Source organism: Aptenodytes forsteri, unplaced genomic scaffold (genome assembly GCF_000699145.1).
Source record: "Aptenodytes forsteri isolate BGI_AS27 unplaced genomic scaffold, ASM69914v1 Scaffold47, whole genome shotgun sequence".
NCBI lineage: Eukaryota > Metazoa > Chordata > Aves > Sphenisciformes > Spheniscidae > Aptenodytes > Aptenodytes forsteri.
In genome coordinates this window covers 747062-761523 of record NW_008794731.1, presented here as the reverse complement: position 1 = coordinate 761523, position 14462 = coordinate 747062, and the positions used below count along the sequence as shown (strand labels likewise).

The 14462-nt window shown below is 53.7% G+C and overlaps 1 protein-coding gene across 1 annotated transcript; it reads right to left on the bottom strand.

Moving 5' to 3' along the window:
* Window positions 1-475: 475 nt before the first annotated feature.
* EEF1A2 (eukaryotic translation elongation factor 1 alpha 2) lies at window positions 476-13412 on the bottom strand. Its single transcript, XM_009273898.2, has 7 exons — window positions 13148-13412; window positions 9303-9482; window positions 7921-8217; window positions 3557-3707; window positions 1893-2149; window positions 1572-1806; window positions 476-847 (listed from the first exon to the last, which is right to left on the bottom strand). Exons 1-7 carry the CDS (start codon window positions 13289-13291, stop codon window positions 720-722), a joined length of 1392 nt encoding a protein of 463 aa, XP_009272173.1. The 5' UTR covers window positions 13292-13412; the 3' UTR covers window positions 476-719.
* Window positions 13413-14462: the final 1050 nt, after the last annotated feature.

The following is a 14462-nucleotide window of genomic DNA, read 5'->3' as shown; positions in this document are numbered from 1 at the left end:
TATTAGAAAGAATAAAAGCTGCCAGCCCTTCAAGGAGGCATGGGGTATGGTATTTTCTCTCTTTAAACGACATAACTTTAGGGGGTTAACTTAAGCTTATTTTGCATGGAAAAAATTATAATAAAGGCCCTGATAATTGATATTAGAAGGTTGAGCAGGTTAAGGGCAATATCAAAACCAGGCTGCTGTAAGAGCAGCCCCTGCTTTAGGCTGGGGGAATCAGACCAGACACCTGCATCGGTTGAGGGGCGAGAACTGGGGAAGGGCTGGGCGCTGGGTCACACCCTGAATATGGCTGCCAAGCTCTCCTCCTTCCTCCAGATTTCCATCCCAGCCCTGCCTGTGCCTGTCCCCACCATCTGCTCTAAGTGGGACTACAGGAAACCCATCAAAACCAGCCCCTCTCAATGACAGACGCACACACAGAGCTCCACACCTTTTGGGTTGGTTGTTTTGTTTTGGTTTTTTTTTTTGTTTGGTTTTTTTTTTTTCCACTGTGGATGTTGTACCAGTTTTATTGGTAAAATTAACATGAAGCCTCACAAACGCTGGAACATGCTTTTCCTTTTAAAGAATTTCCACTGGACCTTAATGGTGAGCATCCAGTCGTTGACATATAAACTCTTACAAGCTGATGTGCACACATGCGCCCGGGGGAGACGGTGGCAGCGTCCTGGTGTCAGGGATGGTTTCTGCGCGATGCACTGGGAGCCCACAATTCATTTGCCAGCCTTCTGGGCCTTCTGGGCAGACTTGGTGACTTTACCAGCCCCACCGCTTTTCTTCTCCACGTTCTTGATGACGCCCACGGCCACGGTCTGCCGCATGTCACGGACAGCGAAGCGGCCTGTGGGGTGGAGAGAGGGGGGATGTGAGCGAAACGCGGCCGCCTTGCCCTCCCTAAGGCTGAGATCTTCTGGGTGGGTGACGGTGGGATCTACACCCACCACTCACGGTGCCATGCGTTACCCCTGTCCTTGGAGCAGGTTCCTGCAGGAATGAGCCCTGCGCCACCAACGCTTGCTGTGACCGCCAAGTTACCCTGATGCTCCTCTCTGTTTAAATGACTATTTATTTAACTTAAATCACATCTGCTCTGCAAGCTCCCAGCATTGCTAAAGCTTCCAGATGTGCAACATCATCCAGGGAAAGCACGGCACTTCTCTGCATTAAAAGGTGTCCTCTGCTGAGCAAACTTCCCTCTTTCTTCTCCTGACAAGTTGTGTTTTAGGGCAGAGATGGGGAAGCTGAAAAATATTTCTGCATTCAGAAACTATCAGGGTTTAGGAACTTTGAAGGAAAGGCCCTGTTGCTGCCAGAGGGAAAACCCAGCCCTGCCTTTGGAAACCTAGCTCAGCAGAAAGTCCATCCCGCCCCATCGGCCCTAACAAAGTTCATGCATCAGATTTTTCCCTCCCAGCATGTGGGGGAGCAACAAAACATGCTCAGCTCCCTCCCCAGTCTAACTGGTGGGGGATACTGGGAGAGGCTCAGCACGTCTGGTGTGAGCTCTACAGTCATAGAGACTTCATGCTCCTCTGCAGGAGACCTCAAAAAAGCCGTTCCCTTACCAAGGGGTGGGTACTGGGAGAAGCTCTCCACACACATCGGCTTGCCAGGGATCATCTCCACGATGGCCGCGTCGCCTGATTTCAGGGACTTGGGGTTGTCCTCTAGCTTCTTGCCGGAGCGCCGGTCGATCTTCTCTTTCAGCTCGGCGAACTTGCAGGCGATGTGTGCGGTGTGGCAGTCGATGACGGGCGAGTAGCCGGCGCTGATCTGGCCAGGGTGGTTCAGGATGATCACCTGGGGGACAGAGCGGTGTCAGGGCAAGGCTGGGAGCCAGCGGGTGGTGACAAACCGTGCGTGGTGGCACCACCAGCTCTGCTGACCTGAGATGTGAACTGCGCTGCCTCCTGCGGCGGGTCCGACTTGCTGTCCCCGCAGACGTTCCCACGACGGATGTCCTTGACGGAGACGTTCTTCACATTGAAGCCAACGTTGTCCCCGGGCAGAGCCTCGCTCAGGGCCTCGTGGTGCATCTCCACGGACTTAACCTCAGTGGTGATGTTCACGGGCGCAAAGGTGACCACCATGCCGGGCCGCAGGATGCCGGTCTCCACCCGGCCCACAGGGACTGTGCCGATCCCTGCAGAGACAAGGACAGAGCAGAACAAAATGTAACCTGCTTGGCATATCGCTGGGCCAGAGCCTGGCTGCAGCAAAAGCAAGATATCTCCAGTGGTTTTCACCAAAGATCCAAATTTTAGCTGCAAGATCAACATTAGGGTCTTCAAAAAAACCACAAGTCTGTCCTTTCTACCCACTGTTTTGTAAAAAAGGAGTAACACCAGAATCAAAAGACCCTGAGCAACCCACGTGCCCTGGAAGCTCTTCCTTTGCAGCAGCCGTGGCACCTCCTGCGTGGAGGACTGGGCACATATTGCATGCAACAACACGCTCCGTATCCCTGATGGCCACACCATTAGCATAGGATGAAGCCCACCTATGCCAGGGAATGAGGGTGGCTAATTAAATGAAAGGGACCTTTTACACCCTGTGTCATCAGGAGGCTTTGGGAAAACACCTTTGGAGTCAGGTGAAGAATCATTAAGAGAAACAACCTTGAAAAGAGGTTGGGGAGGTTGGCTGGACCCATCTGCTCCTCCACATCCACGCTACTGCCTCCACCTCCCCCCGTCCCACGGTGTCTCTGCTCTCTAAGGACCTGCCTAATGGTAAAACCATATCTCTTTCCCCCAGCTGAGCTGGGGGAGGACACAGACCTGCTCACCACCTTTCATCTCCATTGCAAACAAAAGATTGCATTAAAAAGCCTGCTAAAACCCATGTTCAACCCCTGCCTGGTTTCTGCAGTGCACATGTCCTTGGAAAAGTGTGGAAAAGGGCTGGAAATGGCTGTGCCTGCCTGATCCAACAGCCGGGGAGTCAGCAGGGCTGCCCGCCGCTGCCAGCAGGTCAGAGAGTATTTATAGCTCGGAAAAGTGTCCCCATCACCGCTTCAGAGGGAAAGGGAGACACGCCAACTGACGCGCTCCCTACATGGCTGGCGTGGTGGTCCAGCTCGGCAGAGGGAGGTGCTGGTGATGGACACCAGCATTTGGGAAGCATGGGCAGACCGCGGCCAAGCCGCCGCGCACCAGCCTCACCGGTGGCTCTCCCCACTGGCCTTGTCCCTCATCTGGGCCCCAGCACGTTTTTGCTGCCTCCATCTTGCCCTGCCAGCCATGACCGCTGGGACACCCAAATTTGCAGCCATTTTGGCATCGTGTATTCCCTGGGCAGAGCTCACAAGCCTGCTGCTCCTCTCTGGTCCCTGGGCACCTTCGGGCATGTCATCCTCCAACCCCAGACAGCCCAGTCTCAAATGGGGTCTTTGCCCTGGAGCTAACACCCTTCTCCCCAACATTATCTCAAGTTTGAGTACAGTCCCTCCAGTTTCCCAATACCTGGAAATGTCATTCCCAAATTCCCATGGAACGAAGACTCCAGTTAAAGCAGAGGGAAGAGGGACAGTGGCAAGGCTTTTGCTCACCTCCGATCTTGTAAACGTCCTGGAGGGGCAGGCGCAGGGGTTTATCTGTGGGGCGAGTCGGGGGCAGGATGGTGTCCAGGGCCTCCAAGAGGGACACCCCGCTGGCGTTGCCTTCCTTGCGCTCCACCTTCCAGCCTTTGAACCAAGGCATCTGGAAACAGAGCAGCAACAACATGCACTGAGTGTGCCCGTCCTCAGCATCCAGAGGTGATACCAGAGAGATGTCCCACCAGGACAACCTTCATGGAGACAGTCCAACCATGTCCTGGCTTTACCTGGGGACTGGCGAGCTCTTTTCACTCCACCATCCCTTCAGGCTTATCTGCACCCCCTTGCTCAATCTCCCCCCTCTCTCCTAGAAACATGCAAAACATCCATTAATAGGAGAAAAAGGATGGAAGTGGTTAAATCCAGCAAACTCACAGTCCCCATTCCCAACACCAACCTGTGGATGTTGCCTTCCCATGCCAACTGCCTGGATCCTGCCCTCCAGCAACGATGGCACCGGGACCACAGGGTCTCCAGCCAAGTCCCAGCTACAAAGCGCCCAACCTTCAGTCCTGGGAACCGAGTTTCTTCAAGGCGAGCCCCAGACAGACCCTTCTCCCCGCTCGCTCCTGCTATCACCCCTCCAGGGTTTGGTTTTTAAACCCTGGCTTGGGAGGATGCTGGAAACCTGGTGCTTGCACTAGGGCTGCCGAGGGGCAGGATTGTTTTTCACAGATGCTCTCTGCTCCTGCCCTAAATTGGACCCTTGAAGCTAAAATTGGCCAGGAAAGAGGCAGAGAGGTAGGGAAACGTGCTCAGCAGAGGCCATGGTTTGATGCAGGGAACCACAGTGCTTGCTTGGGGTGATGCTGCGCATCTGGAAGCTGTAGCAATGTCTGAGGCTTGCCGGCAAGAAAAATCCAGTCCTGGGTCTGAAACAACCCTGATGCAACAAACAGAGATCAGAGTCGGCAAGGTCATTCCCCCTTCCTCTGCACAGAGAGGTTTAGACAATATTTTCCCACTCAGATGTAAAACGCTGCCCGTGTGCCCCAGCTCCATCGCACACGTTATGGATGTGGCTTTTCCCTTAGGCACCAACATCAGTGGCACAGTGCATTGGGTATGGGGCTGAGGCTAGGGGTGAAACGGGACCCGCAAAGTGCCCCTGGTTTCACAGCCATCCCTGGAGGACGCGGCTATGCCAAAGGCTGGTTTCCCATCCTGAAGTCTGCGCCGCTTTCAGGAAGGAGCGAGGGGAAGAGCTGGGTCCAACCAGGGAATTCAGCCTGCATCAAACGTGTTCAGGTCAGCCTCCCTCAGAGCATCACGTCTGACACTGATTGCCCTCCTTGGTGACAGTGGCAGGAGGAGCCTGGGGACACTTTTGCAGAGGGATCCTTCCCGGGGCACTGCAGCTATTGCCGCGCAGCCGGCCCCAGCATCAGGCTAACAGCTAAGCAAAATGATAAATCCATTCAGCTGGTGACGGAGCCGCATGTGATGCACAGGATGACTCAGACCTTCCCCTCAGCCTGCTGTCGCACAGCCCAAAACGCCGGGCAGGTGCCCGTGCGAGCAGCTGCCCCGGTGGCTGCCTGCCCACAGGCTCTGCTCTCGAGGGTGACGGCCACCCATGTGCCCGCAGCGCCCGTCCCTCTGCCCCTGGCCGGCTTGGGGACATGGAGAAATGGCAACCTCTGCCCCGTGATGCCTGGCTGTCAGAGCTGTCCTTTTTCCTTTCGATGCTTTATCCAGAAAACTTCTGACATCCCAAGAATCAGATAAAGATGCACTTTGACACCTTCTGGGAGCAAATTCACTCTGAGAAACCTCGGCATGGCCCCAGGGTGAGAAGCATCTGCAAAACCTGGTTTGTGCTTCCTCCTAGGGCCACCCAAGTAAAATCTCGTTTATGTATTCCCCAAATCTGCTTCCCAAAGAGCAATTCCTATTCTACCACTCCTATGGCAAAAGCAGGATTGGACCAAACCCCGCAGCCAGACAGGCTAAACTGCAGGCTCAAGCCCCCATAAATAACAGCTGAGCTCCAACTCTTTTGCACCCCAAGTGCATTTTACAAAGCAGTTGCTTTTCTCTGATTTTACCCAGCCCGTGAGCATCCCAACACACCCACCCCACACACCCCAACATCAAGGCTGCAGCCCTGGGCCACCACGCTCCCTTGCACCACAGATTGGGTGCGTTTGAGTTGCAGCATCCCACAGGGTGAAAGTCTCCCAAACCACATCGAATGGCCCAGTTCTGTCGGCTGCAGCAACTGAAAGCCGGCTTCACATAAAACCCCATTTGCCAAAAAGCTCTCAAATGTCAAACTTTGATGCAAGTGCAGTCCAGCCGTCATTTTTTGCAGTTGGCCTGGGGCTGCTGTGCAACACTGACATGGGCTGGAGTCTTCCACACAGAGCTGGCTCCAGCCTGACGTACCACCACACCTCCCCTTGCCCGGAGGTGACAGGAGCTGCAGGGACGTCACGGCTCTAATCTCCACTTTCTGATAAGCCCCCTGACAGACAGACAGACAAGTCACTTGCCTGCCTTGTGCTTTAGTGAAACCCCGCCAGAAATTGCGAGTGAAAAAAATCGGAGTTTTTTCGAGCGAGGAATGAGAGGAGATATATCTACACTGGCGTCCTGCTCAAGCTTTCCTACATGGGGTGCAATATGGGAAAGAGGAGTCTGTCCCAAGCTGGTGTCCTGGCAAAGGCAGGACAGGGACCTCCTGCGGACCACAGCATGGGGAGGACCCTGCACCCTCTCTAGCAAAGCTCATGCTGATCCAGACCTCTGGCCAGGCTTTCTCCCCAATTCCCCAGCTCAGGCAGCTCCTGGGAACCCACCCTGGAGCCAGCTGCCTCCTTACGGCAGAGGGGTGAGTTATTTCGGCCCTTGCCTTCTCTCGGGCAGCGCATCACGTTGAGAACATGCTCTGAGACCCATCCAGAGGAAGGGGGCCAGCAAGCCCCATCCTGCTCCGTGCCTCCCCTCTGCAGCCTATTAATAGGAGAATTGTTCAGGATCATCTTCCCGGCCCAGCAGCTGCTGACATTTGGAGCCTGTCTGATTTGAGGCACCCAGGAACTATGCAGCGGGGTTTGGCATGGCCGTGGCTGACCTTTATCCCAGCTCTGCTCTGCAGGGGACAGGAATCTCCCAAGCACCCCCAAATTTCCTTCCTTCCAAGCCAGCCCCAAGTGAGCAGCCTTTCCCGTGCAAGGTTGTGAGCTGCATTTCATGACGGTGTGAGCTTGCATTGCAGCACTCCTCTAGCTCAGGCTTGCAACCCTTGACCTCCCTCAGTTGCTGCCATACTGATACGTTGCGTCCCTCGTCATAGAGCCCTGACCCACGATCCACAGGTGAAGTCCTAAAGCCCTCTTAAGCATCACATTTCCCATTGGTTTCACAACGGATGGCTGGGGGTTTCCCGTCTGAGCAACTTGCTCAAGGTCACCCAGAAGCCAGCAGGAGAGCAGGGACCTTCCTCTGGCCAGAACTTTCTTTAGAAGACTAAAGCTGGGGTAGCTTTTTCTCCAAAAAAACAATGTCAGAGTAACAACTGCTACTGGCCGCGTGCCAGCCAAGAAGCCCCCATCCTTCTTCAAGCTCTTCTTTCTCCCCTGCTGTCATATGAAGTAATAGCAAGGGCCCACCCAGAGGACCCTGCCTTTGTGTCCCCACCATCCCCATCACTGATGCACAGCGGGAGAGATCTTGTAAAAATCAACTGGAGAAAGACCGAACGCAAATGGATGCTCCAGAAAACCATGGTTTTGGCATGGGAAACCTGGTACCTCCCCAAGCAAAAGTCACCTTAAGAAGTGAGATCCCAGCACTGGAACCAGACGTGTGGCCATCACAGTGGCATACGGCACCGATGGGAAACCCAATACCCAACACGTGGGAGCCCAGCTGCGTGGCGGGAGCTGTTACAAGCCTGCGACCAGATCGTGTTATTTCCCTCAGAAAACAATGCCCTAAAACCACACATGATATTCCTGCTGAGAGTGACAATTGCTGCGAATGGCTCTAATGTCACCATGGGTCTGACGATGCAAAACCTTCAAATCATGTCCCGGAAGCAAAGCCATCATCTCTTGAAGATGCTCATGTTTAGCCACTGGGGTGTCTGGCCACGGTACAGCAACCAGCGTGCCCATGAACAGTGCGCCCATTCATCCTGGCTCGGCGCAATCAGAGCTACGTGACAAACCCATCTATGCTGGCAACGCAGGCCATTACGCACAATGGGTGCATGAAACGTGCCTGCGGTTTTCAGAGCATGGAGGTCAGCTTCAGCCTGGATCGGGATAGTCAGGATGGGGGGAAAAGTCTAACACAACGCACACACTTACATTGGGAGAGGGCTCCAGCATGTTGTCTCCATGCCAGCCCGAGATGGGCACGAAGGGAACTGTGGCTGGGTTGTAGCCGATCTTCTTGATGTAGGCGCTGACCTCCTTGACGATCTCATCGTAGCGTTTCTCGCTGTATGGGGGCTCTGTGGAATCCATCTTGTTGATGCCCACGATGAGCTGCTTCACCCCCAGGGTGTAAGCCAGCAGGGCGTGCTCACGAGTCTGCCCGTTCTTGGAGATACCAGCTTCAAATTCGCCGACGCCGGCAGCAACGATCAGGACGGCGCAGTCAGCCTGGGAGGAGAGAGCTAATGAATTGCTTCTGTCCCCAGAAAGCACTGCTCCTGGTGACACCCCTGAGAGCTTTGAGTAAGCCCCAGATGAACACTACTCATGGCTTGGACAGACTCCCTGCCAGTTGCTACCCATAACCCTGCTGATCTACCTCAAAACTGACCTAACTGTGTTATTTCAGACTTGCCAACCGTGCATGGTTTTGCAACGTGGGTTGGAAACCAGGGTGGGTCCTCCAGGTTGCATGACCCTAACCAGGACCTCATCTTGATCATCCAGGGATGCACAGCCAAGGCCTTATCCGAAACCCTACTGAAGTCTTGCAGATAATCTCCCTGGATGACGGATGAGACTACAGCTGTGCAAACCGTGTTCCCTGGCTTACTTCTGTACCCAAAGCCCACAGCAGAAGCTGCCTGGGTTTGACGGAAAGCCATGCCTGGCCCAACTGGCATCACAATGGGAATCTCACCGGGCATGCAGCAAGGCTCATCCAGCACCCGTCAACCACAGTGAGATGCTGGAATCTCCTGCAGCGCAATGAGGGGAAACCACCCTGCCCTGGAAGAGTAGACCATGGAGTTTGGCAATGTGATGTGGTTTATGGGACAAAGACAGCTGTTTCGAGAAAAAGGAAGGAGAAAAGACCCATGGAGTCTCCTTTAGCCAATAAAAGCTAAGGGATTGGTGGAAGTTTCTTGTATACCTCAGTTGGCTGAGTCTAAAATAATGTCTTAACACACCCTCACACAAAGGCTTGTAGGTCATAGCATCCCAACTCCCAGAGAGGCCATATTTGTCCCCACCTCCTCCAAGTAGGTGAAATGGGGTGAAGAAACCACCTCTCTGTGCCCAAGGAGGCCCTTTCTCCCAGATGCCCAGGGACGTGCAGGACCATGGTGAGCTGGGTCCTCTGGTGCTACCCAGCCTCTTGCATGGACCCTGCTCAACACCACTTGATGTCTGCTGTCTCAACTACCCACCTCCAAAAGGACTCCAACAGCACCTACGTGACCCTGGGCTCATCAGCAAGCCTCAGCCTCCCACCTCTGGCAGCCCCCCACCCCCTGGCCACCATTTCTCACCTGGGAGGTCCCGGTGATCATGTTCTTGATGAAGTCCCTGTGGCCGGGTGCGTCAATGATGGTGATGTAGTACTTGGTGGTCTCAAACTTCCACAGCGAGATGTCAATGGTGATGCCACGCTCGCGCTCGGCCTTCAGCTTGTCCAGCACCCAGGCATATTTGAAGGACCCCTTCCCCATCTGGCCAACACAAAGGCAAGAACTGGTGAGAAACGTCGCAAACATTGAAGGCAAAATTCCCTAAATCCAACGGCAATGATCTATTTACTAATAAATACAGGTGAAAGGAGATACTGCTCTCAATGCATTCCTCAACAGGACAGAGGAGAGGCTGGAAGAAGAGCTGTGAAGTGAATTTGTGAGTGGACGGGGAGGAGCTGGAGCCAGTGACTCGTGAGATCTCCTCCATGAAACGCCATGGTCCTGCACTGCTGCTGGGAAATCATGGTGCTACATAATTACACAGCAATGGTGGAAAGCTTCTTATTGTTGCATTTTAATCTATTAACCAAACCTGTGAGAGAGCTGGTTAGTGGGAAAGGGCATTGCTCTATGAGTGAGCCCATAACTGACAGGGGTGTAGGAGGGGAATGGGTTAAAAGAAAATGAAATGCTAGATGGTTGCTATGAGCAGAACAGAAACGTGATTGATTTTTGCCACAGAGTGTGCGAATTCACACGAAAAGCTACTGTGAGCTGCAGCCAGACCAACTGTTGTTGCCAAATGGCCAAAATCTCAGCCAATATTGTAATGCATAAAATCATGCTCGGTGAGATTAGCTACAGTAAATCTCTCTGTCCTGCGATAAAGCTCATTCCTTGGTAAAACCACGATGTCACTTCTGAACCACTTTCTCCTTTGGGTTGGTGTCGGTGTCGTGCCATCAGGGAGAGCGGGACTTCCCCCCCAGCACGGAGGTGGTGCTCCCAGTCTGAGCTGGGATCCTGCCAGCGTGGAGATGGGGCAGGACAAGACCACCCCTTGCTGACCACACTGTGCGCCGGGGCAGCCTGGGGAGCCCGGCCGAAGCAAAGGGTTAATGGGCATTGATCATCAGCTCTTAGCCTCAGATGCAAGGTTTTGTTTAAGACGGAAAATGGAATTTAGGTCATTTGCGGATGATTTAATGGGCTCTAACCACTGCGCAAGGACAGAGCCGTGACACCCCGCTCCCCTCCATCCATCCTGGTGTTCTCTGCAACCATGGTTTCTTCTGGACTATCAATGCGGAAAATTCATTATGGACAATTATAAATCACTGGTCCAGAGGGAAGCGCTTCCTGATCGCAGGCAGTGAATGCTTCAGCGATGGTCCTCACCAAGAAGGCTAACGTAGCATCACATCTGAGCCTGTCCTGCCCACGCCATGCCCGGGGGGCTGCTCTGCCCCTGGCCCCCGCACTCCAGCCCCGTGCCGGCCCATTTATGTAACAGCTGAGCACTGCGATGACTTTGCAGCTTGTTCTGGAGGATTACGGACAAAATCCTAAAGCCAGGGGCAAGCCTCCCCCTCTGAGGAGGGGACACCAGGTTGAAAGGGTGATGTCCCATCCCCGCTGAGCAGCTGGGAGCTCTCGCGTCTGCAGGAAGGGCAGTCGGGGGGGAGTATGGAAAAATCCAGAATCAAATCTCTGCTCCTAAGCATCCTCCTGGCATCAGGCTCAGTGAGGGGACCGAGCAGGAGCTCGGAGGTTAACCCTTTCCAGCATGCACATTGAACCCCTCTCTTGCCAGAGGAAAAGGGAGGAGGTCGTTAGAGTGTGCTCATTTACTGCTGGAAATGGCGGAGATACACCGAGGAATGATGCATTTTGTGCAATGCATTAATAATGGCTAGTTCTCGGGCAGGAGCTCAATCAGCACATCCCACAGCCTTTCACCCACCGGCAGCCTATTCCTTCTCTTCTGGATGGGGAAACTGAGGCATGGGGCAGACCCCTGGCTCTCCATGGGAGCTGGGTGGGAATCAGCACCTTATTGCAGGCACCCGCAACCACGCACACAAACAGCCGGTCATCTCGTGTGGAAACCCCCCCCCAGAACTCAGCATCATACATAACTTGAAGACAAATGAGGTCCTTTATTTAGCAAACAGTTTCCCTCCTTTCACGGGGTATATTCAGTTACCCAGAGCTGTTGTTGAAAAAAACAGGGTATTATCTAGCTTTGCACAATACCTTCCCTGTTCAGTGCCAGAAACAGCCTCATTTTCCTTGATCGAACCCCAGCAGAGGGACAGCTTTCTATTTGGAGACCACAAATACTGATTTTTTTTAAAAATAGGACAACTCTTCTTTTGGAGATACTGTTACCTCTGCCCCTGAGTCAAAAAGAAAAAAATAATCCTTTCTCTTTTCTCTTAAAAAAAAATATCAGACCCTGGTTTTTTTGTTGGCTTTTTGGGTGCACACAGGCCTCCATTTCCTGCGAATGCCACCTAATGGAAGAAAACCCTTCCCCAGCCCTGCATCAGAAAATGGAGTCTGTAAGCTCAGTCAATAGGCTATTAATAGCAGCTTCCAGTCCCCGCGTATTCTGGCAAGCCAGTGAAAGTGTCTGTTCAATTAAAATAGCTGCAATCACATCTACAATAACCTAATCACGCCATAATCCAATCTGTAGGTAAAGGGGGGGATCATTTTAAACCAGGGGGGAGAGATCATTTTGTACGAAGGAAGAAGCTCTTTGCTTAAGGGCTGGAAAAAAGGGCTGACAGCGAGGCAGGAAAACGGGTGGTTTAGCTCGGATGCTATCGGCAGATTCAAAGGGTTAAGACAGACAGACAGCAAAACATCTACTCAAGAGTGGCAGCTCTGTAAAACCTTCCCCCTCCCCCCCATTGAAACGTAGGATCTTGTCCAGAAAAATAAAAAATAAAAAAAATTGAGGGATATCTGCATTAAAGATTCCTGGAACGATGACGACAAGCCATCTTTGAAGAGACCAGATATGCCCTATCAATAACACAGCCGGGCTTTTCCTGGCTCACCCACCTCTCTAGAATTTACCATCATTAATTTCTGAGAGTTTCCAATTCACGTTTTTCTTCCCAAGACTATTTCTTCCTCTTTAATCTCTGTGTTTGCCACATTATAGATATTGGGTGGTGCTGTGCTGTGTGACAGCCTGCTAAATGCATGCACTATTATATTGCTACAAATGTCACCATTGTGAGAGCTAAACAAAAGGATTTAACTTAAATGCTCATGCTTCACGCCAGCTTTTCTATATTAAAGGCTACCGATCAAGCTACACACCAGGCCATATGCTTGAGAAAAATGAGAATGGGGTTTTTAACAAGCTGGATCAAACGAGTGGTCCAGCTGATGCTGCACCTTGTCCCCAGCAGGCACTGGAAGTAGATGCTTCAGAATGAAATTCAGAGAGTCCTGCACTAGGCAGTGAGGGATTATCAGGTTTTCCTCCTCATGCACAATATTTAGAAGGAATTTCATGCCCTGAAGCACCATGGCTTGTGGCTCCTCAATCCCCGCGGCCTGCCTTCCCCCCCCCCCCCCCGCCGCTCCCCGCCGGTTCCCTAACCCATCCTGCAGACCTCGCCGTGCCCCTGCCCTCATTAACAGCCTGCGGCAGGGAGTCCCCCAGCTCCAGAGAAGAGGGTGGTGAGCGCCCAAATGGCCTATTTTCCCAAGGCCAGAGAAGTCGGGAAGACCCAGGGGTGCAGAGGGAAAAAAATAGAAGGGAACAAAGGGAGAAAGGGAAGGCACGAGAAGGGCGGCACCAGGAAAAGGGGAATATTGCCCGTGGGACAGTTGTGGGGCATCAGTGTGGAGCATCCCTGCGGATGGGAGTGGGGGGGCACGCTGAGGGACGGGCTCCTCACCTCTGCAGCCTCCTTCTCAAATTTCTCAATGGTCCTTTTGTCAATGCCCCCGCATTTGTAGATGAGGTGCCCGGTGGTGGTGGATTTCCCAGAGTCCACATGCCCAATGACGACGATGTTGATATGCGTTTTCTCCTTCCCCATGCTGGTGGGCTACGCGGGGATGGCCGGGGTGGGCGGCGGCGGGGAGGGCTGTGGGAACGCAGCTGCGTTTTTGGGGAGGCTGTGGGGGAAGAGGCAGTCGCGTCAAAAGACCCCCTGTGACAGCACCCTCCCAGCCCATCGGGGATGGCTCTCCTCCCCTCGCCCCACCTTCCCGCTGGACCACATGCCCCAGCCCGGCCGGGGGTGCCTGGCCTCGTCTGGCAGCTCTGCCCATGCTGGGACGGAGCCAGCCCGCCCCCGGAGGAGGCCAGCCGGGCTATTTCTGGCTGCTACGTACAACCTCCAAGTCCCAGCAAGATGCCACGTTTTTTAGCGTCTTGCCCTCCACCGCCCTCCTGGAGACCCCCAGGTCCCAGGGCTACGTCATCGATGCCTCGAAGGTGCCCTTCCTCCCCGGAAAACCTTCCTCCAGCTCAGGGCTGCTACTGCTGCCTTCTCGGTCTTTCCAAACCCGAGGGCATGTCCTCCATGTTGTGGGTGCCCTGGGAGGAGCTGTGGGTGCCCACCCCTGCAGGCTGCCCTCGCCGCTCCCAAGCCGTGCGCGGTTCGGGTGACAACATGGTGTCCACAAAATGGGACGGACAAAAATAGCCCTCACCCGCTCCCCTGAGCAGGGCTGCAAATAGCCGGGCTGCCGAAAGCTCGGCAGTGCGGGCTGAGCCTGCAGTGGAGGGGGTTTATTACATTTTGCTGCCATGAATCTGGATGAAACAGAGGGAGGAGGCTAAAAATGCAAATTGATATATCCAGGGAGCTGTTCTAGCATCTCCCAGCGTTACCATGGCTCTGCAGCTGCTACACAAACCCGGCACTATTAGAAGCTTTAATTTGATGTCTAATAAAATCCAATTTTACAAATCTGCCCATGAAAGTAAAGGAGGTCAGGAGGAGTTTACTGCTCTAATAGCGATTCAGTCATGCGAGCAATAATATCCCCCGCAAGAAGCCTCCCTGGGCAGCAAGAGCCCCGGCTGCCCCGTCCCTCCCCTGCCCTTGAACAGCTCCAGCCTGGATCTGGCCATCTTGCAGCTCCGATGAGAGGTCCGGTCCGGGGGTGCCGGCCCCTCTCCCCCGTGCGCACCCCCAGCACCCAGGGTGGGAGATGCGGGGCCGCTCAGGGAACCGGGGATTTATTTTATTCTATTTTTTT

Bases quoted from the DNA above. Each gene is read 5' to 3' on its own strand.
- EEF1A2 (XM_009273898.2), bottom strand. From the start codon at position 13,291: ATGGGGAAGGAGAAAACGCATATCAACATCGTCGTCATTGGGCATGTG. The intron at 3,708-7,920 runs GTAAGTGTGTGC...CTCTGTTTCCAG, and splicing joins TGCTGGAGCCCTCTCCCAAT to ATGCCTTGGTTCAAAGGCTG. The intron at 1,807-1,892 runs GTCAGCAGAGCT...TCTGTCCCCCAG, and splicing joins CAGCGCAGTTCACATCTCAG to GTGATCATCCTGAACCACCC.